Genomic DNA, 26,644 nt, shown 5'->3' with positions numbered 1-26,644 from the left:
GGTGTGGCTGGACAACCTTTTGCCAAAAGCTCAGAAGGATCTACAGTTTAGAGCAGCGGTCCCCAACCCCCGGTCCATGGACCAGTACCAGCCCGCGGCCTGTTAGGTGAGGTGAGCAGCGGAGGTGAGCAGCAGGCCAGCGAGTGAAGCTTCATCTGCCGCTCCCCATCGCTCACATGACTGCCTGAACCATCACCCCACCCCTGTCCATGGAAAAACTGTCTTCCACGAAACCGGTCCCTGGTGCCAAAAAGGTTGGGGACCGCTGGTTTAGAGCATTCAGTCACACTGAGGGCTCTTTGAAGAGATTAGACATGTGACTCATGAATCCCCTTAGACATCTCAGCAGAAGCCAGGAATAGAGATGGGATTATCCAGGAAAGATTTGTGGAGGAGCCTCTTGTCTGATGGAGTGAATCCTAGAGACATACAGAGGAGACTCACATGGTTTTTGAGACTGTTATACCAGCAGAAACACTGCCAGCTTGGACTCAGTGGGAGAGAGAAAGGACAAAATTAAAGAAAGCTGACAGGCTCCCAAAATTCTACAGGCAGGAAACAGGTTAATAAAACTACGTAGGTGCAAACACATGCTACCCTTCATGAAAGAGGAAGAATGACTCCCAGGGTGGAGCCATGGGCCCAGAGGGCGGAATCCTGAGCCACAGAGAATTATTCCTGTGCCTTGAAACCTAATGGAGTTTGCCCAGTTGGATTTCAAAATTGCTTGGGTTTGGTGACTCCTTTTTCCCTTTAATTTTCTGTCTATTGTAATGGGACTGTCTATAACTGTTATCCTGTGCCTGACCCACCACTGTATTTGGGAGCAGATAACTTGTTTTCTAGTTTTAAAAGTTCACAGAGGGAGAGAAATTTTGCCCTAAGATGAGTAATATCCATAGACTCACCCCTACCTAATTTAGATATAGATAATGAGCTTCGGGAGTTTTGAGCAGATGAAACTTAAATGATATTTTGCACTTAAGTTGCTACTGTAAGGGGTTGAGACTTTTGGGAAACTTGGGATGGGATGGAAGTATTTTGCATGTGAGGGGGACATGAATCTTTGGGGGCCCGAGAGCAGACTGCTGTGGGCCCCAAAGATGTCCGTGTTCTAATCACCTTGGATGGTGAATATTGCATGGCAAAGGGACCTTGCAGATGTGATTAACGATCTTGAGATGGGGGATATTATCTTGGATATCTAGAGGGGCCTATGTAATCACGAGGGTCCTTCTAAGAGGGAGGCAGGAAGATCAGCATCAGAAAGACAAAATATAAGGGTGGAAGCAGAGGTTAGGGAGGAGAGAAGATGCTACCCTGCTGGCCTTGAAGGAGGAAAGGGCACAAGCCAAGGAATGTAGGTGTCCTCTAGAAGTTGGAAAAGGCAAGGAAACGGATTCTCCTCTAGAGCCTCTAGAAGGAACATAGGTCTGCTGACATATTGATTTTAGACCAATGAAACTGAATTTGGATTTCTGAGCTCCAGAACTGTAAGATAAACCACTAAGTTTGTGGTAAGTTGTCACGGCAGCAATAAGAAACTTTTTTTTGTTTTTGTTTTTGTTTTTTTTAGACATGCCTCACAGCTTGTGGGATCTTAGTTCCCTGACCAGGGATTGAACCCAGGCCCCTGGCAGTGGAAGCACTGAGTCTTAACCATTGGACCACCAGGGAATTCCCCAGGAAACTAATATAGCTATCTATCTTTTATAGCTCTCTCCCTCCCACCCTGCCCAATATCAAGTATCAGTGATATTTACTGAGCAGATAGAACACGGCCTGGCACATAGTAGATGCTTGACAAATATGTGCGGAATGACTAATTTATGTCAGTGACTGGGTAGAAGCTGTAAGCAGGGGTGGAGAGCACCCATCTGCCTTGGCGGTGGCATTAGTGATGTGACTCTTAGAAAGTTACTTAACTTCTCTGATCTGCATTTTGCCATCCATAAAAATGGGTTAACAAATCCCAACCTCACTGAATTGTTTTATTAAAGTAGTGGTGTGAACTGGGGATGATTTTGGACATTTGGCAATTATTTGGAGATGCTTTTGGTCAGAACTGGGGGAAAGGAGTGCTAGCGGCATCTGGTAGGTGGAGGCCAGGCATGCTGCTAAACATCCTAGAATGTACAGGGCAGTTCCCACAACAAAGAATTATCTGGGCAAATGTCAATAGTGCTGTGAGTGAAAAACCCTACACTAAAGTGAGCACGTATTCACCAATGGCATCTCAAAAGATCATAGCAAGGTCTTCTAGTTGAGTGTATTGACATGATCCATGCAACCTTCACGGAAGCCAGACTGAAGTCATGGCTCATGTCTTCAAAGCCTGACTGTGGTCGGCAGTTGGAGGGCGAACAGATTTACTGCTCCTCCGTGGGGAAATATGAGTTCCTGGGTGGCCTGCTGTTTAACAGCAACTGCAGTGACGGTAAAGCTAGTAATCCTTTACAGCGGAATAATGTTCTGTACTTTACAAAACATTTTCAACTCCCTCCCTCATTTGATCCTCATAATAACCCTGCAAAATAGATGGGTGGAGTGAAACTTGCTTTGATGATTACGTGAACTCCTGTTACAGAAGGATAAGCAATTGGTTCCGGTTCTTGGTCCACCCCACCCATCTCAGATAGGGTCATCTTCAGTTCTCTGTTCTGCAGGGGTGGAGGCAAGGCTAGGTGAGAAAACAGTGGGCAAACCCGGTATTCTCACCCAGTCACGGTGGAAAAAGATGATAAAATGGGTGCCAGCTAAACTGGGAGATTCCCGGATGGGAGACTGCTGTGACTGTCCAGGAAATCTTGGTCAGTCCCAGGGTCCAGAATCCTCCCCACTGATGCCTAAGGCCGAGTGGAGCTACCACCCACTGCCAGTTCCAGGAAATAGCTGGATGGGGCATTAGGATTCTAGAACCCACGGTCAGCTGAGCAGGTTCCCTCCAGCCTCTTCATTACCTTCACCTTGTGGGTAGCCCCATATTTTAAGTGACTGAATTTCTGGAGTCCCCACAAGTCGGAGGACTGAGGCCTAGAGCCTTTAAGCTGGTCCGACCCGTCACAATGATTAAGTGGCAGAGTCGTGACGTGTGCCCTCAGCCACAGCTCCCTGCTCCTTCTAGACTATCCAAGTGTAAAACAGACTCACTTTTGTGGTCCAACCAATGGGGAAGAAGATGCGGCAACTATTATCATTCATTTATTCACACACGCAGGTGTGCTACAGGCGCTTCGTTGAGGGCTGAGGTCATGGTGGGGAGTAAGATGGCGAAGCCTCGGGCAATCAGTGCATAAAGAAAAAGAATCAGGGGCATTTCAGATGTGGCCAGGACTGGGAAGGAAAGAGCCTGCCTGGATGACGGAATCAAGAGTGAGTGGGCTGAGGGCAGCCCTGTTGAAAGCTGGTCAGGGAATGCTGGGTGGTAAAGAAACGCCCAGTGAATGTCTGGGGCACAAGATGTGTCAGGAGGAACAGCAGAGGCAAAAGCCTGGAGGCAGCAATGGCTGGAGGGCAGCGGGTACCAAACACACTGGGAGGGGAGGGCGGGGAGCAGGAAGGGGGTCACAGGGGCAGTGCCTTGTAGGCCTCAGAGCAAAGTCTGGATTTTCTTTTATGTACCATGAGAGGTCACGAAGGGTGCTAAGCAGAAATACAACATTATCTGATTTCTGTTTTTAAAGATCACTATGGGGCTTCCCTGGTGGCGCAGTGGTTGAGAATCTGCCTGCCAATGCAGCGGACACAGGTTCGAGCCCTGGTCTGGGAAGATCCCACATGCCGCGGAGCAACTAGGCCCGTGAGCCACAATTACTGAGCCTGCGCGTCTGGAGCCTGTGCTCCGCAACAAGAGAGGCCGCGATAGTGAGAGGCCCGCGCACCGCGATGAAGAGTGGCCCCTGCTTGCCGCAACTAGAGAAAGCCCTCGCACGGAAACGAAGACCCAACACAGCAATCAATCAATCAATCAATAAATATTTTAAAAAATAAAATAAAATAAAGATCACTATGGCTCTTGGATACCAAGTGGATTTTGAGAGGCGGGGCCAGGATGGAAACAGGACAGACAGCAGACAGCTGCACCTGCGGTAGCAGGTAAAGAGGAAGGTGGAAGCAGAGGTGGGGACAGGAGATGCATTTTGAGATGTATTTTGGAGGCCGAGATGACAGAAATGGCTGACTAGAAATTAACAACGTGCATACCCTTCACCCCAGCCCTTCTAGGAATTTACCCTTCATTCTTAAGTATGCAAAGATCGTTGAGGCATCATTTATAAAAGAGAATGACCTGCATGTTCATTAGTAAGAGATGGGTTAAATTACTAATAGAGCAGGCGTTGACGGAGCCCCAGGCAGCCCTTACAGAGAATGAAGTAGGTCTCATGCACTTATTCAGAAAGACAGCAAGATATATGTTTAAGTAAAAAGAAGCATGTTGGAAAATGTACATATAGTATAAACCTGATTTTTTAAAAAATTATTATATTAGTATGTTTCCATATAGGCATACAAAAAGTCTGGAAACATCAAACTCTTAACAATATTCTCTCTGGGGTGGCATGATGGGGACTTTGTTTTCTGCTTTGTTTTACTTAATTTTTTATTATAAGCATGTTTTCAATTTTATAAATAGAAAAAAAATCAGGTATTTACATTTATGTTTAAATCCTTACTCCTGAAAATAAATAAATTCCATATAAGGGTGGTAGCAACAGTGGTGTGGAGGACCCTGAACGGCCAGTTGTCTGATAGTCACTGATCTCTAGCCCTGGAACACATCTTGTCCCCAAAAGAGGGAGATGATGGAGCCGCGTCTAACTTACTGTATCCACTCAAGGGGTCCAGATTTAAAAGTAACAAGCCACCAATCTCAACAGGGAGACATTCTGGTAACATAAATATAGCACCCATAAGTCCTTCTCAGAAAAAAACCTCCAGAGGACAAAATCCAAACAATGAAAAGTAAAATCAAAATAAAGAACACAGACCAGGAGACCCTGTGATAAAAGGTCTAATGGTGAACACTGAAGACGTTTAGAGACTAAAGAAATACAAGTGACCCTCGAACAACACGGGGACTGGGGCCCTGCCCCCCATGCAGTCGAATATCCATGTACTGCTGCCTCTGCCTCAAAAGCAAAGGAACTGATAAATGGCTCACCCAAGGGCAGGAAGCTGAAGCAGTCTGGAGAGAAGAGGACTCACACCCTAGTTCTTTTGATTTCGCATATTGTGATCTCTAACCGAACACAAACTTTTCCCCATACTTAAAGATCTGTAAAATGAAAATACAGGAACTATATTTATTGACAAAAACCCCGCGTACAAGTGGACCCATGCAGTTCAAACCCGTGTTATTTAAGGGTCAACTGTATTAGACAACTGTGCGTATCTGGGTTATGGACCAAAATGTAATGTTCTAAACCCTAAGCTCTTAGCTAAGCTCACAAAAACCAGAAGAGGGCAGGCAGTGTGGGTGCACCCTGGCCTCATTTTCCATAGCAGATTAGTCAATTCATATCCATCTTAAATGGAAACAACAGGGTTTTAAAAAATGGCAACTCTGACCTCTTAATATTTTGTTCATAATTTATTAAACGGACGGGATGTTTTAAGAAATCTCTCTTGTGATAAAGAAATCTGAATTTCAATAATTCTGTTTCAATTTGGTTTTGCTTCTGGCAAATTAATGCAAATTTAAATGCCATAATTGTATTTACTATAAATATATATAGTAAATATATATATAAAAGAAGCCTAGATTCTGCATTACTGCTATCTTGTTCACAGAGGAAAATAATACATTTGCTTACACTGGGTGAGCACACTTTAAGAACCTAGGCCCTTATAATGCCCACGTGACCTAAAACCATCTGTTCCAGGGGCAAAGGGGAGATGAACTAAGTAGCCACATTCCCTCGAGAAAGCTGTTCAAATCCTTTCCACCTGGAAAGATGAGGACCTTGGGTTGGTCGCTTTGAAAGCCAACCTGCCGATACTTCAAAGGGATACCCTGCTAGGGCATCTACCAGTTGCTTTGAAGCTGTCATCCAGAAAAAGCTCTGTGAAAACTTACTTTATAGCTTTGCTTTAAAACCCTGTTATATGCAATTTCAATGCTCAGCCCTTAAAATGTTCAGTTCAAGCCCTTTCAACAGAAAGCCTTCTGCATGAAGGCCAGGCTGCAAATACCACAGGTGGGGAGCAGATGATGGGACTGTATACAAATTGGCCTTCTTGCTAGAGAGCCAGGGAGGAGGCGAGGGAAGGAAGGATGCTGGACCAGTGACTAAAACGCAGCCGAGGTGTCATGGTCAGTGGATTAGTGCCGTACATGCCTGATCTTCCTCTTTTCTGCTGGGCTAGGAAAAGAGCAAAACCGGGTCACCATAGCACATGAAATGTCTGCAACAATAGCAACCACAACTGTAATATCAACAATGGCAGCAGCTGCCGATTACAAAGGTTTTGCTACATATCAGGCACCAGGCTAACCCCTCTACACACCTCATCTCCCTGCAGCCTCCCACCACCCCTGTGTGTAGGTATCCTTATCTTATAGCTTCAGGGCACTTAAATGGCAGCCCCAGGTCATGTGGCTAGCAAGGGCAGAGCCAGGGTTTGGATGAAGGACTGTCTGACTCCAAAGTCCAGGTTTTTCATTCCGTGCCCACGTTTATTCCCTGCCTGGCATCAATGCATTGGAAGCCAGTGGTCTCTAGAGCGAGATGAAAGTCAGGTGTTCTGTGATCACCCATTGGCTTACACGAAATTGATGACACCTGCCTGTAAGAGCTTTCGACATGAAGCTGCTATGAGGCCACTAAATGTGTTAAAGCATGTGTTCGGTGTTAGTGGATGAAGCATTAAACCTCTAACTCCACTTAGAAAAGGGAACAGCTTGGTCTAAGTTCTGGGTGTGGGTTCCAGGCCCGACTCCAGCCGCCCTATGTCCCCAGGCAAGTCTCTGAGCCTCAAGCCCCCACCTCTCATGTGGGAAAATGTTCCCTGACAACCTGACAAGTTTGTGGAAGGGATGCAATGAGATAATAGCTATGAATTAGTGTTTCGTGATTGCTCTAACAGAGGTCTAGTTTTTACAGAAAATTTAACATTGAGATGACAGCATATTCTTTTCTATCTCTCAGACCCTATTGACACTGCCTGCAAGAGTATCAGATGTTTAGCCCATGAAGCCACACTGGATACTTTGAGTCCTCAAGAGAAAGCAGCAGTCTCTGCGGTAGAGGTCATGGACATGCAGCGAACCCCCAATGATGTCCTCATTTGATTGGCAATTTTATAAAAGTGGGATTTGCATGCACTGTTAGTTGCAGTAATTCCCACCAACTCCTATTGCCTTATATGAGCCATTTTACATATATTAAACTGCCTGACCCAGAAATGATTTTTACCCTGCAATGAGGGGTTAATTAACTAATCTGTCCTTCTTTTCATTCATTCATTTATTGTTGAATATATGTGTCCCCATAAGCAGGTCTGATTGCTAAGTGCTAGGGATAGAGTGATGAATAAGACAGAGTCCCTGTTCTCATGGAATTTATAATCTGGCAACAAAGACAGCCATTCCATAAGAAATTACAAATATAACGAGTGTCAAGAACCCACATCTGAGGCTTACCAGCCCACACCTCAAGCCTGGTGGCATCTAGATCACAAACTTCCCAGAATAAAGTGACTTGAGCTCCAACTATAGGGTCCACGCTGTGTATTTTTTAAATCACATTTCCCTACATCAATTCTGACGGAACTGTGGCTAGGAAAGTATGAGTTTTATCTGAGCTTCAAGTACCTGTGTGATGTTTTTGGTTTTCTGCTACTTTCTTACTGCCCCCTTTCAACCTTGGATTTTCTTTCACTGATTTTCATTCAAAGCTAAATTTATTTATGAAGCCCCCTAGAGTTCAGTCTCAAATGTCCATTATTATGAAGAAAAAAGCCATCCTTGTCTTAAGGAGTGGAGTGATATAAGAGAAAGAGCACAGACTCAGGAAGCAGAAAGGTACCATTTCCTGGCTATGAGGCCCTGGGCAAACCCTGTGGCATCAGTGTGCTGTGGCGGCCTCACCTGAGCCTGTCCAGAGCAGGGGTGGGAGGGTGGCTGAAAGATCAAGAGAAGGAAATCGGATAGGGATGGCAGGATAGAGACCAAACAACACAGAATGCTGCTGGATCACTAGAAATTCTGAGGAATTCCTGAAAGGCAAGAAAGCAGAGATCACATCTATGAAGCAGTAAAAGCAGAGAAAACTATGGACCAAAACAAGGGCAGTAAAATTTTCCATACAAGGAATTGTGTGTGTGTGTGTGTGTGTGTGTGTGTGTGTGTGTGTGTGTAGCTGAGTCCAGAGTCAAGGTGGAGTGAGAGGAAGCCCTGGGGCATTCACTGGGGGCTGCTTTTAGGGCTGCTGGCCCCTCCCCAGCTGTATTAAGTGCACACAGGCTGATGCTTGGATGTGGGCAATGCTCCAGGAGGTCGTTTTCCCCAAAGTAGACTGGGAGTTCCCATACCTGGAAGGGGAGCTAAGGCACACAGCCTCCAGGAGCATGTTGTGCCCCAACCAACATCAAGGTCAGGTTATATTAAATAGAACAGGCAGAAGAAGTAGGATTCTCAAATACAAAGATAAGCAGACAACTGAGAATGACCAAACATTTGGGAAAACCAAAACTCTGAAGATTGGCACAAAATTTAATTAACAAAAGAACAAACACTCAATGAAAGACAGTTAATAGAATAAGCAGAGGAAGACTTTAGAATCCTGAAAATTAATATCCCTGGAGAGATTTGAGAGGACATTTCAGCCATGAAAAAGAAACAGCTAGAGATCTCAAGTTTTAATTTTATCATTAACATTTTGAAAAAGATAAACTAAGTACAGAAAGAGCTAAAAGGTGACAAATTAAATGTGCTAGAAATTCAAGCCAAACAATTTCACATGGCCACAGTATAAAAAGACAAAAAGAAAAATATGAAAGAAAAATTAAGAGACTTGAAGATCTGGGCCAACATTTGTCCAAGAGAAGATCCAGAGGATAGAACAGAAACAATGGAAAATAATAACAACAATAATAAATGAACATTTTCCAATGCTAAAGAAAGACATAAGCCTTTAGACTGAAAAGGCCCACCTAGCGCTTTAAATAGGACAAAGAGAATGATACTGATATATTCATATGGATTAAACAAACAACCTGTCAGAAAACGTCTTGACTCTATATGTACACAATGACAGATTTGAAATGTATAAAGCAAAAACAGAGAAATATAAGGGAATATTGATAAGTTCACAGAAATCACCCAGATTAAACAGACAAAAATTAATTAGAAGCAATTATACTTCAATAAAGATGTTTAAAAAAAAATTAATTAGGGCTCTATTGCAGTGGTTTGCTAATAAGCATAAGAATTTTCTGGGAGTCCTATTAAAAATGCAGATTCTGAGCACTCCATGCCCCCTGTAAACCCAGCTCTATATCTTTGAACGGGGTATGAGAATTTACGTTTTTAATAAGAAGCCAAAGTGATTCTGATATAGGTGGTCTGGGACTATACTGGGACATACATAATTGCCTGGTTAAATAACATAATTAATAGCTTGCTTTAATAGATATACTGAGAACTTTATACCAAAAAGAGAATGATTATTCTTTTGAAATACCATAGAGCATTCATAAAAATTATCTGGTAGACCACAAAGTCTCAAAAACTTCCAAAACAACAGAAATCAAACAGACCAATCTCTAACCATAATATAGTAAAATTAGAAATTAACACAGAAAGATAGACAAAAACTCTCTACTTAGAACATTTGTAAAACTCTTCTAAATAAAGAGAAAAAAATCCCTAAAATCACAAACCAAAAGAAGTAAATGACAATGAAAACATTACATACAGGCAAAATTTGTGAGATGAGGACAGAGCAGTATTCAGAGGAAAATTTATAGGCTTAAAATTGCTGTATTAGAAAACAAGACTGAAAATAAGGTAATTAAGCATTTAAAGTAAGAAGCCAGGTTATGGGATGGTGGTGGGGGGGAGAATCAAAGCAATAAATTAAACCAAAAAGTTTAGGGAAGGAATCAAGATAAAAGCAGAAATGAACTGAAATAGAAAACAGTAAATGAATGAGTGAATGAATGACAAAATAAATAAAGTATGCATGCTCAATAGAACTGAAAGCTGGGCCTGGTTTGTCTGGGTTGTAGAGAGAGCTTTTCCTATTTTACTCAGTTTACTTCTTAATTGTTTGAATCTTTTCTAATGAGAAATCACTCATGTATTAGATGTTATATAAAACGACAAAATAATGTGAAAATACCTAAGAAATTCTAAGTAGACTATAAATGCAAGAAATAAAAAAGATTATTTATTCTGGTATTGATTCAGAGATCATTTAAAATTTTCATTAAGATTGAAAAGGATGCTTTAGGAAGTCAAATACCATCCAGTATCTTCACTTACAGGAATGCTCTATTAGGTGAAAGGATTACTACATCTCTCAGTTCTGGACCTGTATTTTATGGGTATTTAGTGCTTGTTCAGCATCATTCCACACAAATCATTCAAGCTCATCACTGAATTATTCCTGCTCAGCTGGCTTTGTGCTGTCTGACCTACCTGCTCAGGGGCCTTCCTAATGTCGTTAGCCAAGTGGTCCTTTGGTCTGAGCTATCCAGCTGGGCATCTCTGGGTACATTCAGGACGCCATGCCCCTGATGGCTCTGGGTACCAGAGGGGCTAACTCAAGTGTCACTGGAAAGGAAAAAACCTCTTCCTCTTCTCTTGTCAGGAGCAACAAAGCTTTCATTGTCTAAATCAAAAGTTGCAAGCTGGTGGTCTGAAGACCAAATCTGGCCAGCAGGCACATTTTGTTTGGTTCATAGAAAATCGTGAATTAGTTACCAACATAAAAAAAATGGGAGAAATCGAACACAGACAAGCCCAGATACTTGGCTTCTCTTGAAATTAGAAAGCCTGGCGCCACCGGGCCCCTATGATGACAGTCAGCTGAGCTGTGTAGAGACTGTTCCCTACATCCCCTCTACTTTCTACCATGCCCTGACACCCAGGCCAAGTGCCATCCTTGGTACCTCCCCCCACCCCCCTCACTCATGTCACTTAAAATATTCATTTTAATTAGCACCCTCTGCCAGAAATCCCAATATTTCAGAATCCAAGCTACATCTCCCAAACTGACACTTCTACCCCAAGTAGCACAGAAATTCTTTGTCAGAGTATGTGTCCTGATTCATAGTTTGGAAAATACTGTCATCATAATTATAACTTAGCAATGTGATAACTGAACTCAGCTATGTGTGGGCTGGCCAGGGTGCCTAATCAACATCTCTGCCACACTAGCTCATTGATTCAATCAATCAACTACCCAATTCACTTGCTTAACAAAGATTTGCAAACTAACTCTACGCCAGGCACTTTTCTAGGGACCAGAGACACGGCAGGCAAGAGATAGCACACGTCTATGCCATCATGAAGCTTAGATCTGGGATGGGGGGGGGAAGGGTGTTTCAAGCTCTAAATATGTAACTTGCAAACAGCCTCCAGAAATGGTCCTTGGATGAGTGGAGGGCTCCATGAACTACCACGTGTCCTCTGTTCTTGTGGATTTTACAATATGGGAACACCTATAAACTCCCCCTAGGATGTATGATTTCAGAGCTGAGAGGCACAGGAAATATCTAATCTATCCCTTTTTGTTGTAGGGGAGGAAATGGGGCTCCAAAAGAGTGTGACTTAGCCAAGTCCCCACAGAGTTTATAGAAAAGCTCAAACTACCCTCTCCAGACTTGCTGAGTCACAGTCACTGGTTCTTTTTCCTCCCTAAAACAGGAACCACAAGCTCCCTACATCTTCAGAAAATGTAATGTCGTGTGAAACAGCAATGGGAGACACAGTGTCAGACAACAGGGAGAGGTGAGGACTAAGGCAGAATGAAGGGTGCGTGCTCAGAATAAAAGTTTTCTAATTCAAAATATTGGTTTGGCCAAAAAGTTCGTTCGGATTTTTTCCAGTTTGGCCAACCCCCTAAAACAGCAACAATAATGATTATAGCACAACACCAGACCAGCCAATGAAACACGTCCATGAGCTGAAGCTGGCCCTTGAGGTCACGGGTCCAAACCCTCCCCTTTGGATATATCCTCTTCCATTTATCACTATATTTCTACCCTTAGCTTGAATTTAAGCATAACTTTTTCAAGTCATAACTAATAAGAAATCCTCTCTTACATGCCCCTATTTTTTCTGAATTTTTTTCCTCAAGTTTGAGACCTATTTTGAATGTGCGACATATTTTGAATGTGAATGAAGTGAGAAAACCAAGTATGAAGGGTGCATATTCATTTTCTTAATATAATAATGCCTTAATAATATAAAATAAATTTTCTATTTATCTAAAATTCACCCCTTTAAATAGTCAAAAACCTAAATAAAATAATTTTAAATGAAAGTATTTCTAAAATAGATAAGACTTCCTTGTCTTCTTAAAAGAGTATGTATATTAAACATAATTTAGTCTTTTCTTAATACGAATGATTAATATTCTGGATAGAAATTGATCTATAATACAGGAGATATTGCCAGGAGCTATAATGCTTTCGTATCTTTCATTTATTAAGTGACATCCTCTCCTACCCGAGTTTCCAGAAGTACAGGATATGGTTTGAAGACAAGGAAAGAGTCCCCTCTCATCCCTTTCTGGCTTTTGTGAACCTCTGGATTTTTGTTGTTATTTTATTTTACTTTTTACTTTACAGTTATCTTAATTTTATCTGACATATGAGATTTTGACTTCCAATTTTAACATTTCTTTCTTTTATAGCCCCCAAATCAAAGCCACAAAGTCCAAATGATCTCGAAAACTTTCCTTCCATTTGAGAGAGACTCTAATCTTCAGACCTTCTGATTCATAATATCCAGGAGTTCATCTGTTAAAAACTGTGCTACCTCCTGTAAACAACTCTCTTAGCATAAAAATTAGACTTAAAATATGCATTTAAAAAAATATCGTGGGACTTCCCTGGTGGTCCACTGGTTAAGACTCCACGCTCCCAATGCAGGGGACTCGGGTTCAATCCCTGGTCAGGGAACTAGAGCCCGCATGATGCAACTAAAGATCCCACATGCCGCAACAAAGATCTCACGTACCGCAACTAAGACCCAGCACGGGCAAAAAAAAAAAAAAAAAAATATATATATATATATATATATATCTCCTTAGTGATTCTTTTTGTTGTTGTTGTTGTTATTTACTTTTCCCTTTTATTTTTTTTTAAACATCTTTATTGGAGTATAATTTCTTTACAATGGTATGTTAGTTTCTGCTTTATAACAAAGTGAATCAGCTATACATATACATATATCCCCATATCTCCTCCCTCTTACGTCTCCTTCCTACCCTCCCTATCCCACCCCTCTAGGTGGTCACAAAGCACTGAGCTGATCTCCCTGTGCTATGCGGCTGCTTCCCACTAGCTATCTATTTTACATTTAGTAGTGTATATATGTCCATGCCACTCTCTCACTTTGTCCCAGCTTACCCTTCCCCCTCCCCATGTCCTCAAGTCCATTCTCTACGTCTGCATCTTTATTTCTGTCCTGCCCCTAGGTTCAGAACCTTTTTTTTTTTTTTTTAGATTCCATATATATGTGTTAGCATACGGTATTTGTTTTTCTCTTTCTGACTTACTTCACTCTGTATGACAGACTCTAGGTCCATCCACCTCACTACAAATAACTCAATTTCATTTCTTTTTATGGCTGAGTAATATTCCATTGTATATATATGTGCCACATCTTCTTTATCCATTCATCTGTCGATGGACCTTAGTGATTCTTGTGTATATCAAATTTTAAGATCCATGGCTCTATCTTTTCCTTATAACGGTGGTTCTAAAACATTGCTGCAAATTACAGTCACATGGGGCACTTAAACAGAGGAACCATGTCTGAGTCCAAATCCAGAATCAGAATCAAAACCTCTGGATGATATGACCTGGACATTTGTGTTTCTTTTATTTAGTTAGCTTTTTACTTTTTGTTTTGAGCTAACTGTAGACAATACAGAGCCATCCCATGTACCCTTCATCCAGTCTCCCCCATGGTAACATCCCGTATAACAACAGCACAATAGCACAGTCCAGAAACTGACATCAATACAATCCTACTAAGCTTTTTAAACTAGGTCTCCTTTTTTTTACTTTTTTCTATTTCTTCCTTTGCTGATGCTTAGCTCTACTGAAGCAGCTTATCTCCTCCTTAATGTACTAGCTTCTTAAAAACTTGGTTTGAAAAAATGTAAAACCTGTAGAAAATTTATCAGCATAGTATAATAGAAGGGTATAATGAATGCCCAAATACCCATCACCTATATTCAACAATTCTTCACCAATTCTCAGAAACCTGAGAACAGGGTCCTTTTCTTACATAACCACAATATAATTACCGAATTCAGGAAATTTAACATCAATACAGTATTATTTTCTAATATAATATGACTTTCAAATTTCATTAATTTCTCCAAACAGTACCGACAGGTGGGTGAGCCGTCATGGACCACAGCAGAGTCCACATGTGGCAGCCCTGCTGGTGGCACACGGGTTAAGACAGGTCTTTAGTTGTTATATGTGTCAGCAAGTAACAATGACTTCAAAACATTGAATTGTAATTGTGGCCAAATATCCAATTCACGCCACTCCAGGATCTACACAATGGAAAGAAAAACTCAGAGAAGGTATTCCAGAAGATGCCGGAGTGGGCCAATCTTCTTCCTATCACCTGTCATGCTCTCAGGGACTGAAAAGATAACTAAACGCAGAAAATACCACTCATTGGGAACAGGCCAGGACTGGAACATTCCAGATCAACTCTCTCATCTTGGATATAATTAATATATACTTTCAAGGAATATAATGAATATATGCAATTTTTAGCCTGGATGGTTATATACTCACCTATTCACAGCACTAATCTCTGGGGCAGTGGGATTATGAGAGGACTTTTATTTTCTTTGTTATCATTTGAATTTTTAACATTGATCATGCATTGTCAGGAAAAAAAGGATACCTTAATAATAGAAAAAAATGTGTACTTTCATTCCTGGTCCTTAAATGGAGCCGAAAGCATTTAAATGGAGCCTTATTATCCATTGTAACACATACACTAAGGCAAGCCAACATAACCAAGACCTGGCACTTAGGCAGAACTCTCTGGAAAGAAAGAGGTGTCCTCCTTTCCCTGGAGTTGTTAAGCTACAGTGGCTTACAAAACCCTACGATGGCTTCTCCTCTGACTCAAAGTAGAATCCCTCACCTCTAGCGCAGCCCTCAAAGCCCGATGCCATCTAAGCCTTGGCTATGTCTCTGGCCTCACCCCCTCTTCCTCGTCCCCTTGCTCACTCACCTCCAGCCACACCGGCCTCCCTGCTGTCCTCCCTCCTCAGGGCCTCTGCACCTGCTGCTCCGTGTGTGTGGAAGCTCTTCTCTACCTACTCACTCCCTGGCTTCCTTGAGGCCCTCACACAGCACCTCATCAAGGGTAAGCCCCGTCCTCCCATATCACATGGCAGCCTCTGCCCACATTCTCTAGCCCCTTACTCTGCCCTAGTTCTCTTACAAGCCCGATCACCTGCTGGCATATTATGTACTTGTCTGTTTTAGTTTCAGCGTCTAGATGGTGCCTGGGACATGGTGGGGACTGTGGTACATGCAGCACACACTTGTCTAAGGGGACAGCTACCCCTCAGCTCCACTCGCGGCTGTCATTTAAGAATGTAGTTCCTAAATCTTTCGACTTTTCAAGAGAAACCCCCAATTCAGATTTTGACATGAACTCTCCTGATTCTTAAATGTCAGCTAGTAATTCACATCTTTTAAAAAGGCACAGTCAACGGGGGTGAAGGCCAACAGAACATGCCTGCATATGCTGGTCTGTGAACTCAGAGTGCCAAGAAATTGAAGTTCACTAAGGATCTGATGGAAGGCAAAAAGGCTGGTGTGTTTCAACAGTGAAGGTCAGATGAAAAGTACACATGCGGACAGCAATTCCTTTTGCTCCATTTCAGACTGCACTTGCAAACAGTGTGAGGGGGGCTGAGTATATTTAGCCAGGCATGATTTTTCCTTCTCTGTCAGATTGCATCTCTTAAGGCTTCTGCCTTTGACGAAAACTGGCATGGCCATTTCACTCTTTCACTTAGCAGGAAAATAACTCCAAGGGGAAATTGACTGTGAAGGCTTACAGAGTGCCCCCTCAAGATGGGGAGAAAAAGGGCAGGAAGACATACAATCAGGCACTCACGGTGGAGAAAATTAAGTGTGGGTGAGCAGGGAGATGCTGATTCAGAGCACGCTCACACAGGAATGCTAATGGAGCTTAATAGCTTGTGAGGGACAGGCTGCGTGGTGTTGCAGGGAGCTTGGAAGCTTGCAAAAGAAGGAATACTGTATATGTTCAATTAACAGGGGGTACCAAATGGCCAAAGGAGGAGAGGACGAGCATGCCTCTTGCTTGAAGGGCATGCATGCGTTCTGAGACAGGGGACGGGGCTAGCGTTGCAACAGACTGAACTTGGCTTCAAACCAGCCTCCCTAAGGGAAGCTGAGGGCTGTTTGCACAGACTGATCCTGAGCAGAGAACCTTTTGGCTGATTCAAAAGCATGTGTGTGTCTGTGTGTGTGTCTGTGTTGTGTGGGAGGTGGGTGTTGAGGGCAATAAAGTCCACGATTTTGCCCACTGTAAAAATCCCATTCCTATGGACTGTTTTTAAGGAAACAAGGTCTTTGGGTCCTTCCATAGAAAACGACTTTTTTTTCCAGGAAGACAAAAATTTGCAATTTACTTTCAGATTTTTTGCAGCCAGAATGTGAAACAAAGTGATCCCCTGCTCCTTAAATTGCCCTTCCTTTACAAGCAAAGAAGGAAACACGAACATTCAATGGTGATCAGAGGAATGTTTCCTGGGTGACATTCCCATCTCCTTTTTGAGTCATTTTTATTTCAGAAAAGCAGGTTTTTGGTACAGAAGGCGCATGCGGAAGGAAGTCTGTCCTCCTGGTGAGGCTCTGGAATCTGCAGCCCGGGTCCATGGCTGAACAATCTCATTCTGGCAAATGGGGCAGGACTGGCTTAGCAACTTGACTCTGCCTCCTCTCTAAAATTTAGCTTGTATATAACCATGGAGATAATTTACTCATTTTAATTATAAAAGCGATGCCCTTGAAATAAAATTCAACTCTCCATCCCCACCCCTGCCTGGTCTGCCCCTCTGCCCCGCCAACCTCATCGCCTTCTAACTCTCCTTTGCTCACATCATGTCTACATCATGCGCCCTTGAACAAGCCCAGCCTCAGGTCATCCGTGCTTGCTGTTCCCTCTGCCTGGAATGCTTTTCCCATTGCTGGCTCCAAAGCCGGCTCCTTCTTATCCATCAAGTTTCAGCTGAAACATCATACCTGAGAGAGGCGTTCCTTCCCTCTCTACCGTCTAATGTTCCCTCTCTCCCATGCTGTCTGATCTCCTGGCTGTCCCATCTCCCCTTTCTGTTTTTTTTCCCTAGAACGTATCAATACCTGAAATCGCATTATTTATTTCTTGGTTTTATTCTTTATTGTCTGTCTCTCCCTCGGGAACGTGAGTTGCTTAAGAATAGGCCCCTTGTCAGTTTTGTTCATTTCTGCATCTCTGGTGCCTAGGACAGAGCCCGATGCTCAAAAGTCGGTACCCAACAAATGCTTGTTGAATGGGAGACTGGGGTTTACTGTTGCAATTCCAAGGATTTCAGAAATGAAATGACAATTTGAGGAAGGGGAGTGAAACACCCCATGGTCAACCCTGTGAGTTGCTACACGGCCAGGGACTCTGAGCTACAGCTACACAGGGTCTCTGGGTGTTTCCATGTGTGGTTTCTGATGCCGTGGCAGGAGGGGGAGGGGGCGCGGATATTCAAAATATTTAACAACAGGTTTAGGCATACAGGTGTGGACAGGCTGAGTATCAGCTCGGCTTACCTACCCTTACCTCCCTGGCCCTCACACTCTTACCCAGCTTTTAGGAACCAGGTAAATGTCACTCCCTCCAGGAAGCCTTCCTAGATACTCTCCCTCCTGGTCCCGCTATGCCCTGCCCCACCTCTCAGCTCCCTCTTGCGGTAAAGGGATTATATGCTTTGGCCTCTTTTGGGTCAGACACCAGCCTTGCTGACCTTTGGACACCGGGTCCCTAGCAGAGCGTCTAGCACAAGATTTGTCTGCTTGTTAAAGTGCGGGAAATAAATGCAAGAGTGAAGGAAGGCAAGGGCTCGCAAAGGAAGGAATAAGTAACTGTTAGAAAGTGCCCCCGAGAGCCGCTATAGCCCCGAGATGAGGCCAGTCCTACCTGTGGACGATCCCCAGAAGCATCCTCTGCCTTGACAGTCACACCCCCACGTGGCTCACAATCTTCAGAATAGTCCAGAGGAGGCTCGATGTGGAGCCGCGGGCCAGCTTCCGTTCTGATCTGCACAGATTTCTATACACAAAAAGTCAGACCGTTTCAGATATGGTGAAACAAACCTCTTGTTTCCTCCGAGGGGCAAGCACTGCAGGGGTTCGCTGTACATGACAGCAGTCAGGTCGGGGTGCACCTGGCCCGGCGCCATCCCGGGAAGGCCAGCTGGATGGGTCACGCCACTTCCACTCAAGTCTTTACTGGTTCTTACTGCCCAAAGAGTGTTCAGTAGAATTTTTCAGTAATTTTTTTGGTTTGAAATAACTTATCGGTAGAATTTTAGTGGGTGTTAAACTTCCCCAAATGGGCTTTGTGATCTAAATAAGTTTAGGAAAGCCCGGGTTTTGGGCCAGGACTTCTCAGGGCCTTTAATGGCCCCCTCACCCCCTCCTCCACACACACTGTGGATGTCCTAAAACAGAATACAGATGGAACATACCCCAAACTTTTGGGGCCATGGAAACTGTGTGGTGGGGCCTCTTCCTCCTAGCACTTCCTGGATCATTCTTTAGGAAACCCATCCTTTGGCCTGGTGTGGCAGCCCACAGGCTGTCCCCGGAATGTCCGTTTCCTCTTTCTCTCTTGTACTGCGTCTCCGGATGTGCAGGTGGTGCTCCCAGCATCCCCTGCGGCTGGGAGGGAGCAGGTGAACACGTTCTGGCCCGTGATGTGTGGGTGGGCGAGAGGGGCATGTACACCTTTGAGGTTGTGCCCGGAAAGGGAAGGGGAGAGCCCCCCCTTGCCCTGCCCCCCTTCCTGCCGACTGGAATGAGGAGGTGGCAGCAAGCTGCTGAGGACTGTGGGGAGGGGGCGACAGCTGGAGGATGCTGGAGTGACAAAAGAGGTTGTGCTGGGGTTCCTCCGTGAACTCTCGGAGCAAGGTGACTGCCCACTGCTAACCTGGGTCAGAGACATCAACTTTCATGTTGTTTAAGCCAGTATTTGGATCTCCTTGCTTTAGGAGCCAGACCTGTACCCTAAATGGTGTATACCTGGCATGTGAAGGTCTCTACAACACGGCCCCAACCGATCTTTCCCGCATTGATTCCCACACATACATTCACACACCTGACACCTGGGCCAAGCAAAATTGCTTCCTGTACCCCGAGTATCTGCAGCTTTGTCAGCCCAGCATCCATTCCCCAGCCTGCAGGAAAGGTCTCCCTCATTTTCCTCCAGGCCCCATTTCCCTCCCCGACTCAGTCCACATGTGGCCCAAGGGAGGGTGGGAATGTGACTCAGGTCTGGCCAATCAGCCCATTCCATCCCTCACAATATGCCTGGCCAGCGGTTCAGGGACGGGAATGGACCTACGGCAGCCAATGACAGTAGCCCCAGGACTCCTGCTACAGCTGTGGGAGGAGGTGCTCTCTTCCTACAGGGGTGCTAAGCTACAGGGAGGCACCCCAGGAGCTGCTGGGGACCATCGTGCCCCTTCCACAGAGATAAAGAGAGCTGAGAGAGGGAAGCAGAGTCCTGGTGGATTTGTTCAGAACCCCTGGATCCAGCCATGCCTGAAGGAAGACATCGCTGAAGCTTCCTCTCTTTTGCTTAAGCCAACGCGAATAGGATTTATGTTGTTTGTGACAGAGTCCTGACTCTCGCCTGGGCCCCAAAATCTCCCACCTCTGTGCCTTTGCTCATGCTGTTCTCCCGACCTTAAGGCCATTCTTTCAAATCTTCTCCAAGTATCCAAGTCCTATCTAAACTTTGGAGACACTCCCTGACCGCCCAATAGCTATCCATGGCCCTCTCCATCCTGACTTAATGGAACTCTGATTCTATCAAGTTGGCATTGTGCCCCTTTAAGATGGTCATGTCGCTGGAGGCCCTTGCAGCTGGGAAGGCGTGTGAGGCTGATGAGTGGCTGGAGGAGCCGCCGAGGAAGCCACTGTTTCTCTGCTAATCAAGACTCACTCAGGGGGGCTTCCCTGGTGGCGCAGTGGTTAAGAATCCGCCTGCCAATGCAGGGGACACGGGTTCGAGCCCTGGTCTGGGAAGATCCCACATGCCTCAGAGCAGCTAGGCCCGTGTGCCACAACTACTGAGCCTGCGCTCCAGAGCCCACGAGCCACAACTACTGAGCCCATGTATCATAACTACCGAAGCCCGTGCGCCTAGAGTCCGTGCTCTGCAACAAGAGAAGCCACCGCAATGAGAAGCCCGCGCACCACATCAGAGTAGCCCCCGCTCGCCTCAACTAGAGAAAGCCTGTGTGCAGCAACGAAGACCCAACGCAGCCAAAAAAAAAAAGACTCACTCAGGGACACAGGATTTTTGCCCTTTATCCTTCTACCCTTCTTCCTGATGGAATGTGGATGTAACATTTGGGAGCAGGGTAGCCATCTTGTGAGAATAAGAAAGCAAGCCACATGCTAAGGATGGCAAAACCAAAGGAGCCTGGGTCCCTGGGGGCATCATCCACCCATCCTAGCAGCCTGGCTGCCTCCAAATGCCTTGTTCGTGTCAGAGGAAGAACAACAACAGTCTTTAAGCCCCAGTGGTTCAGTGTCTATCACGTGCAGCTGAGCTGAACCCACTCTAGTGGATAACCCTCCTTTGGGCACTCGTCACTCTTTGTGGCTGTTTTGGAGTTGCTCACATGTGGTTTAGGGCCTGGGTTCTAAATTCAGGCAGACGGGTTCGATCCCTGGCACTCTGATGATTATTCCCTGTGCAGCCCTGGGCAAGTCATGGACCCTCGCTGAGCACCGGTTTCCACGTCTGTCAGAGTGGCACTAATGACATCTTCCTCACAGAACTGCCACGAGGATGACTCGTGGTGATGGGCTGAGCCCTTGGCGAGGGGCTGTGATGAGCAGTGCAGTGGGGCTGCACCATTCACCTTAGGTGGCATCAAGTCTACACAGGGGGCCAGATCTCCCCCCAAGGGTATGTTTCATCCACCATGGGGCCAGGACCAAACTGCCTGGGCAGTCAAGCAAAGAAACCGCCACCGGTCCAGCATTGGCTGTGCTAGACTTGGTGAGCAAGGCTGGGGCCAGTGTGAGGCGAGCCAGGTGCCCAGGGAGCAACATCTAAGGAGGTGTTCCCTAGGGGTGAGGCCACGCACGTGCACAAATCCGAGAGCCAGGGCCTCCTTAAACGTCACTCTGAGAGTCAGAAGAGGTCCACCAAGCCATGTGGACTGGACCTACTTCCCAGCCGAGGGACAGTCAAGGGTGATTTAGAGCTTGCATTTCCCCTGATGCCCCAGCGTAAGAACCCTCCACCCCCGGGGTGAGATTCAGCTTCCCCACAAGCTTAGTGAAACGAGCTATTATTATATCTAGAGGATGAGGATGGTGAGCCTTGTTGACCTGCGGGACTCTCGCTGGTTAGGACGGAAGTTCTTTCTCATGGCGTCCACGCCGCCCGCGCTCCCACCCCACCCCCTGCCATCACCTGGGGCACCAAGTCACTTAATGCAGAGCGGGTGCCACTCCAAGAGCTTCGGGGGCATTTGCTCATTTAGTCCTCACAGCCATCCCAGGGGGAGACTGGGGCACAAGGGTGTAAGCCACGTGGCCAAGGTCACACAGCTAGGAAGCCACAGACCTGGATCTGAACCCCAGCAGCGTGGCTCCAGAGGCCTTACTCGAAAACAGGGATGGGCCAGTTTCCTGTAAAGAATAAATATTTTAAGGCTTTGCCAGCTCTGTGGTCTCTGCTACAATAGTCAACTGTTCCACTGTAGCTCAGAGCAGCCCTGGACGATGCCTACATAAATGGGCATGGCTGTGTCCCCAGAACACTTGATTTACAGAAACAGGCTGTGGCCGAATTTGGCCCCGGGGCTGTAGTTTGCTGACTGACCCCAGTCCTGCACCTCGACGCTGTATTGCCCCCAACAGGCAAGTGAAGAAGAAATGTATCCAGCCTGGGCTACAGTGGCCTTTGGGGAGAACAAGGAGGGATGCAAGAATTTCCTGAGACTATTTAACACTAAAGGGGCAGGGGCTGGGCTCTAGATCATTCCAGGAAAAGGCCTTGGAGAGAGAGTGTAAGAGGCAGAAAAAGGCAGGTAGGGAGCCCCCCATCGGAGAGCCGGGAGGCAGAGGTGCACGAGGAAGGGGCCCTGGGACACTTTTCCTTCCACAGGCGATCCCATCTTGTGGCGATGTTCGCCAGACTCCAAGTGCGCCTTGCTCTTTCCAGAACTGCACCTTCCACACGTCTTCCTTTTGGCCGTCGGCCTCGCTGCCCTGGGCTCTGGTCTCCCGTGTGGTGTCACTGCCTCCCAGGCTTTGTCAACTCGCTCTCAGAGCGTTTGTTGGCGCCAGCAGTGAGCACCACGTGGAGGGCGGGCACCACGGAATCCACAGACCTGGGCCTTTCCAGGCCAGGAGGCTCCTGGTGGCTTTCCCGCCTTGGACCAGGATGAAGCTGTGAAGGCTTTGAAGTTCATGGCTGGGATGGGTGTTCCACAATGCGCTCCTCCCTCCTCCCGGGAACCACTCAGTAACATTCAAATGTTGGGAAGAAACAGTCCAAGAGGGGAGGAGGGAGGGAGGAGGGGGAACAGAGCGAGGACCACTGGGCACAGGGCCCAGGCCTGGAGCGCAGCCTGGCTCCTCCGTGGGTTTCTGTTCCTTTCTCTGGAAAGGGAGGGCTGGGACGAGGATCCAGGGACCAGCAGCATTGGCTTCTCCTAGGAATTTGTGAGAAATGCAAAGTTTCAAGCCCCACCTCAGATGCAGGAATCAGAAGCTGCATTTTACCAAGAACCTGGCTGATTTATACGCACATTAAAGTTGGCGAGGTGTGAGATCAGGAGGTCTGTGAGGTTTTGCGGTGGGCCCTGTTGCTTCTGCCTGTCCAGCGTGCGTTCCCCTGTCTTCTGGTAAAAGTACCCTGGTTTTCTTTTGGGAAATCCTCCCTTTCCCCACTCCCAACCCAAGCATTCATGTGGAACTGCATCCAGGGGTGGGTAGAGCACATGACCCAGGCCTGGTCACTCTGAGCATTAGATCCTGCTGGCCCATGGTGTCTGGGTGATTGGTTTAGGGAAGCCAAAGAGATGTAACAGCAGGTGAAAGAATGTAAGTTGGGAGCTGCTGGTGGCCATCTTGGTTCACCCAGGGCAACATGGAAAAAAGCAGAGTTGGGTGACGGTGAATGAGCCCTGCTACATTGTCTTAGCACCTGGATCCAGCCATACCTGAAGTGGGAATTCCCACTGGCAAGTAAGAGAGTTGGGATTAATGCAGCTCTACTGGTCTGATCTTAATTATAAATATGAGAAGGCACTCCAGCGTTCAAGGAGAAGAGTCCATGTGTGTCTCTCTGTTCTGCAGCTTTTCCATCCTCCCTCCAAGGAGCTTAGCACAACTGCTCACCTCACCAAGATATCAGGAGACAGGTTTGCAATAGGCATTAAGGAACAATCAGCAAGTCCTTACCGAGTGCTAACTGCATACTAGGCTCTGGAAACATGTCAAGATATAAAAAAATTTTAAGGGCTTCCCTGGTGGCGCAGCGGTTGAGAATCTGCCTGCCAATGCAGGGGACACGGGTTCGAGCCCTGGTCTGGGAAGATCCCACATGCCGTGGAGCAACTAGGCCCGTGAGCCACAACTACTGAGCCTGCGTGTCTGGAGCTTGTGCTCCGCAACAAGAGAGGCCACGACAGTGAGAGGCCCGCGCACTGCGATGAAGAGTGGCCCCCGCTCGCCACAACTAGAGAAAGCCCTCGCACAGAAACGAAGACCCAACACAGGCAAAAATAAAATAAATAAACAAATTAAAAAAAAAAAAAAAAGAATTCTCATCATAAGGAAGAAAAAAATTAAAAAAAAAAAAAAAATTTTAAAACCAATGTCGGGCCTCAAGGAACCCACCCAGCACACATAACGGAAAATGTGTTTATGAAGCAACATGTGACAAAATTAATGTGGTCCAGAAGGAGTGTCTAAACACTGAGTGGGTGCTGGAGAGGGAAATAAATAGTCTCTCCATCTGGCCGGCTCTCCCGCCCCAGCCCCAGGAAGGTACCTCTACCCCCACCGGGAGGAGATGGCAAGCAGCCCCGCCCATACGAGGACACCCACCTGCTGCTGAGGAGCACGAGGTGGCAGGTTCCAACCCAGTCCCCGGGCTCGCCCACCCGCTCCCTGTCTCCCACCTTCACGCCCTTGCGAAGATGATGCCCAAGCTTCTGGCTGGCTCCCCACTCGGCACACCGCTTTACCCGGAGTGGGTGTTTCTAAGCAGCTGCTCTCTCCTGCCTACATGCAAGCGCCCAGACCTGGTACTCCCTTGCAGTATCGACCATATACTGGAACAGAGTTTAAAAGCCCTCATGCCTAAACACCCATGTTCCAGTTTGCCAGCCCAAGGCCAGCTTGTTCTGTACTCAGCCACACTCAGCCCAGTGTCGTGCTCAGAGTTTTTTGTGTGTATTGCCTCCCTTCTTAGCAAAGTATTTCAAGAGGTGTGCATTAACGCTTATTATCAGAAAAAAAGAGCAAGGCTGGGGGCTGCCCCGGATGGTTGCACAGGTTGTGCAGTATATAAATGGCTCCCTCTAGAGGTGGGAGAGCTCTGAAGATACGGACAGAGCCAGCTTTGGGTTGGGGTGGGGAATAAATAGACCTTATTTGATATGTTCTTCCCGGATCTGTCTGATCTCTTACAAATAACAGCATTCGCGTTCTGACAGTCTGTGTCAAGCAAGGTCACTGTAAAGGCTGATGCTTTATGGGTTGTTTCATTTATTGTCCTCACTGCAGGGGTTTTCAAAACTCAGGAAAAAAAAAAAAAAGAAAACAAAGGGAAGGGCCCCACACGCTTCACATTTTCACTTATGAGCTTTCCTGGAGGTGTTTAAGCTGCCTGGCCCCCAACAGGAAAGCGGATATGGCGGCAGAGCGAGGACAAAGCCTTTGCTTTAATGACTGCAATGAACTTGCTTTCCAGGCCTTTAAGGAAAGCCCACCCCACAGTAAATTGCTGGAAGGCCAATCCCTTCACTACCAATTTAACGCTAAGAGCCGACGACGTTCATCAAATCTGACAGCATTTTGGTAAACGACGGCTCTGTTGATTAGGCCTCTGTCCACCCAAGTATTACAAGGCTGAGGAAGCCATAAATCTTAATCCACTGATAGCAGCAGAAAGATCTAAGGCCGAGAAGCAGTGGGGGAAAAAAGGACAGCACCAACAAGAGCCATTTATCACCACCAGCCCGATCCACAGTGTGGGCGGCCGCACGGAAGCCTAGCCCAGTGCCGCCAACCGCCTCCCTGGCTCCCCCAGCACTGGAGAGTCAGGGAAGGGTTTTACGGGTGGAGCGGTCAGCATCTCGGCCAGCATTTGGATGACTCTCTGACCTTCTGGCCCAGGTATCCTCGGGCCCGTGCACCTGCGGCAGCCCCTTCCATCAGGGCAGCTCCACCCAAAAGTGCTTCCTAGTTGGTGGGCAAGACCCTAAGCTGGCAACTCCATTCTACTGGAAGAGGCATTGGGCTTGGTCAGTGGAAAGGTTACGTGGGACTCAAGAGAGTTTAGGGGGCCGCTCAGAGAAACCGGCAAGGCGACAAGTCGGAAGGGGCGGGGATGCGACAGGGAGGAAGTGGTGCTGGCTGGGGGCTGGCTGTGACCGCTGTGTCCCCTGCTGACCCGGCCACGCCACGGCCCGTGTGAATACACCCAGTGACTGTGTGGCCCCACCTGTCCCTCCTGCTGGGCACAGCACACAAGAGGACTGGGACAGGGCTGTGGTCCCTCTCCAGATGGGGTGGCTTTTGAGAACTGGCCACCAGTGGCCATTGGAGATTCTGCTGCCTTGACCACTCTGCCTGACCTTGGCCGCCTCCAAGGGCGATGGTACCCATCCGAAAGAATGGAGATAGAGACCACCTTCCTCTCTATCCTTCGCACCCCCAAATCTGTCTCCATGTACTTTCCACCATGGAGAAATTTTCTACTTTACTCCACTTCTTGGGGCCAAAGGAAGCCAATCCATTCCCTCTTCCTCTTGACAATAACAGTGCAGCTGGCAAATCGAGTCTATTTACTGTCCTGCCTACAGCCTCCTCGACGAGAAGGTGGGGACCCAGTCCCTGCTCAGGGGACAGCTCTAGGGCAGGGAGGCTTTGAATCGTCTGACCTGGTCCT

The 26,644-nt window shown here is 46.4% G+C and overlaps 1 protein-coding gene across 7 annotated transcripts in view; it reads right to left on the bottom strand.

Moving 5' to 3' along the window:
* Positions 1 to 26,644, bottom strand: part of KATNIP (katanin interacting protein) — a 193,476-nt gene that overhangs the window by 101,981 nt on the left and 64,851 nt on the right. For all 7 annotated transcript variants that reach the window (XR_009703334.1, XM_061209061.1, XM_061209063.1 and 4 more), the window contains exon 6: positions 18,416 to 18,547. Coding sequence is in view for 6 of the 7 variants with exons in the window: in XM_061209061.1 (XP_061065044.1) it covers positions 18,416 to 18,547 (132 nt within the window). In the remaining variant the exon portion in view is untranslated. The remainder of the gene's footprint in view (positions 1 to 18,415; positions 18,548 to 26,644) is intronic.

Source organism: Eubalaena glacialis, chromosome 13, assembly GCF_028564815.1.
Source record: "Eubalaena glacialis isolate mEubGla1 chromosome 13, mEubGla1.1.hap2.+ XY, whole genome shotgun sequence".
In the NCBI taxonomy this organism is placed as follows: domain Eukaryota; kingdom Metazoa; phylum Chordata; class Mammalia; order Artiodactyla; family Balaenidae; genus Eubalaena; species Eubalaena glacialis.
Note: the sequence above shows the minus strand (reverse complement) of the source record. Positions and strands in the feature narration are given on the sequence as shown.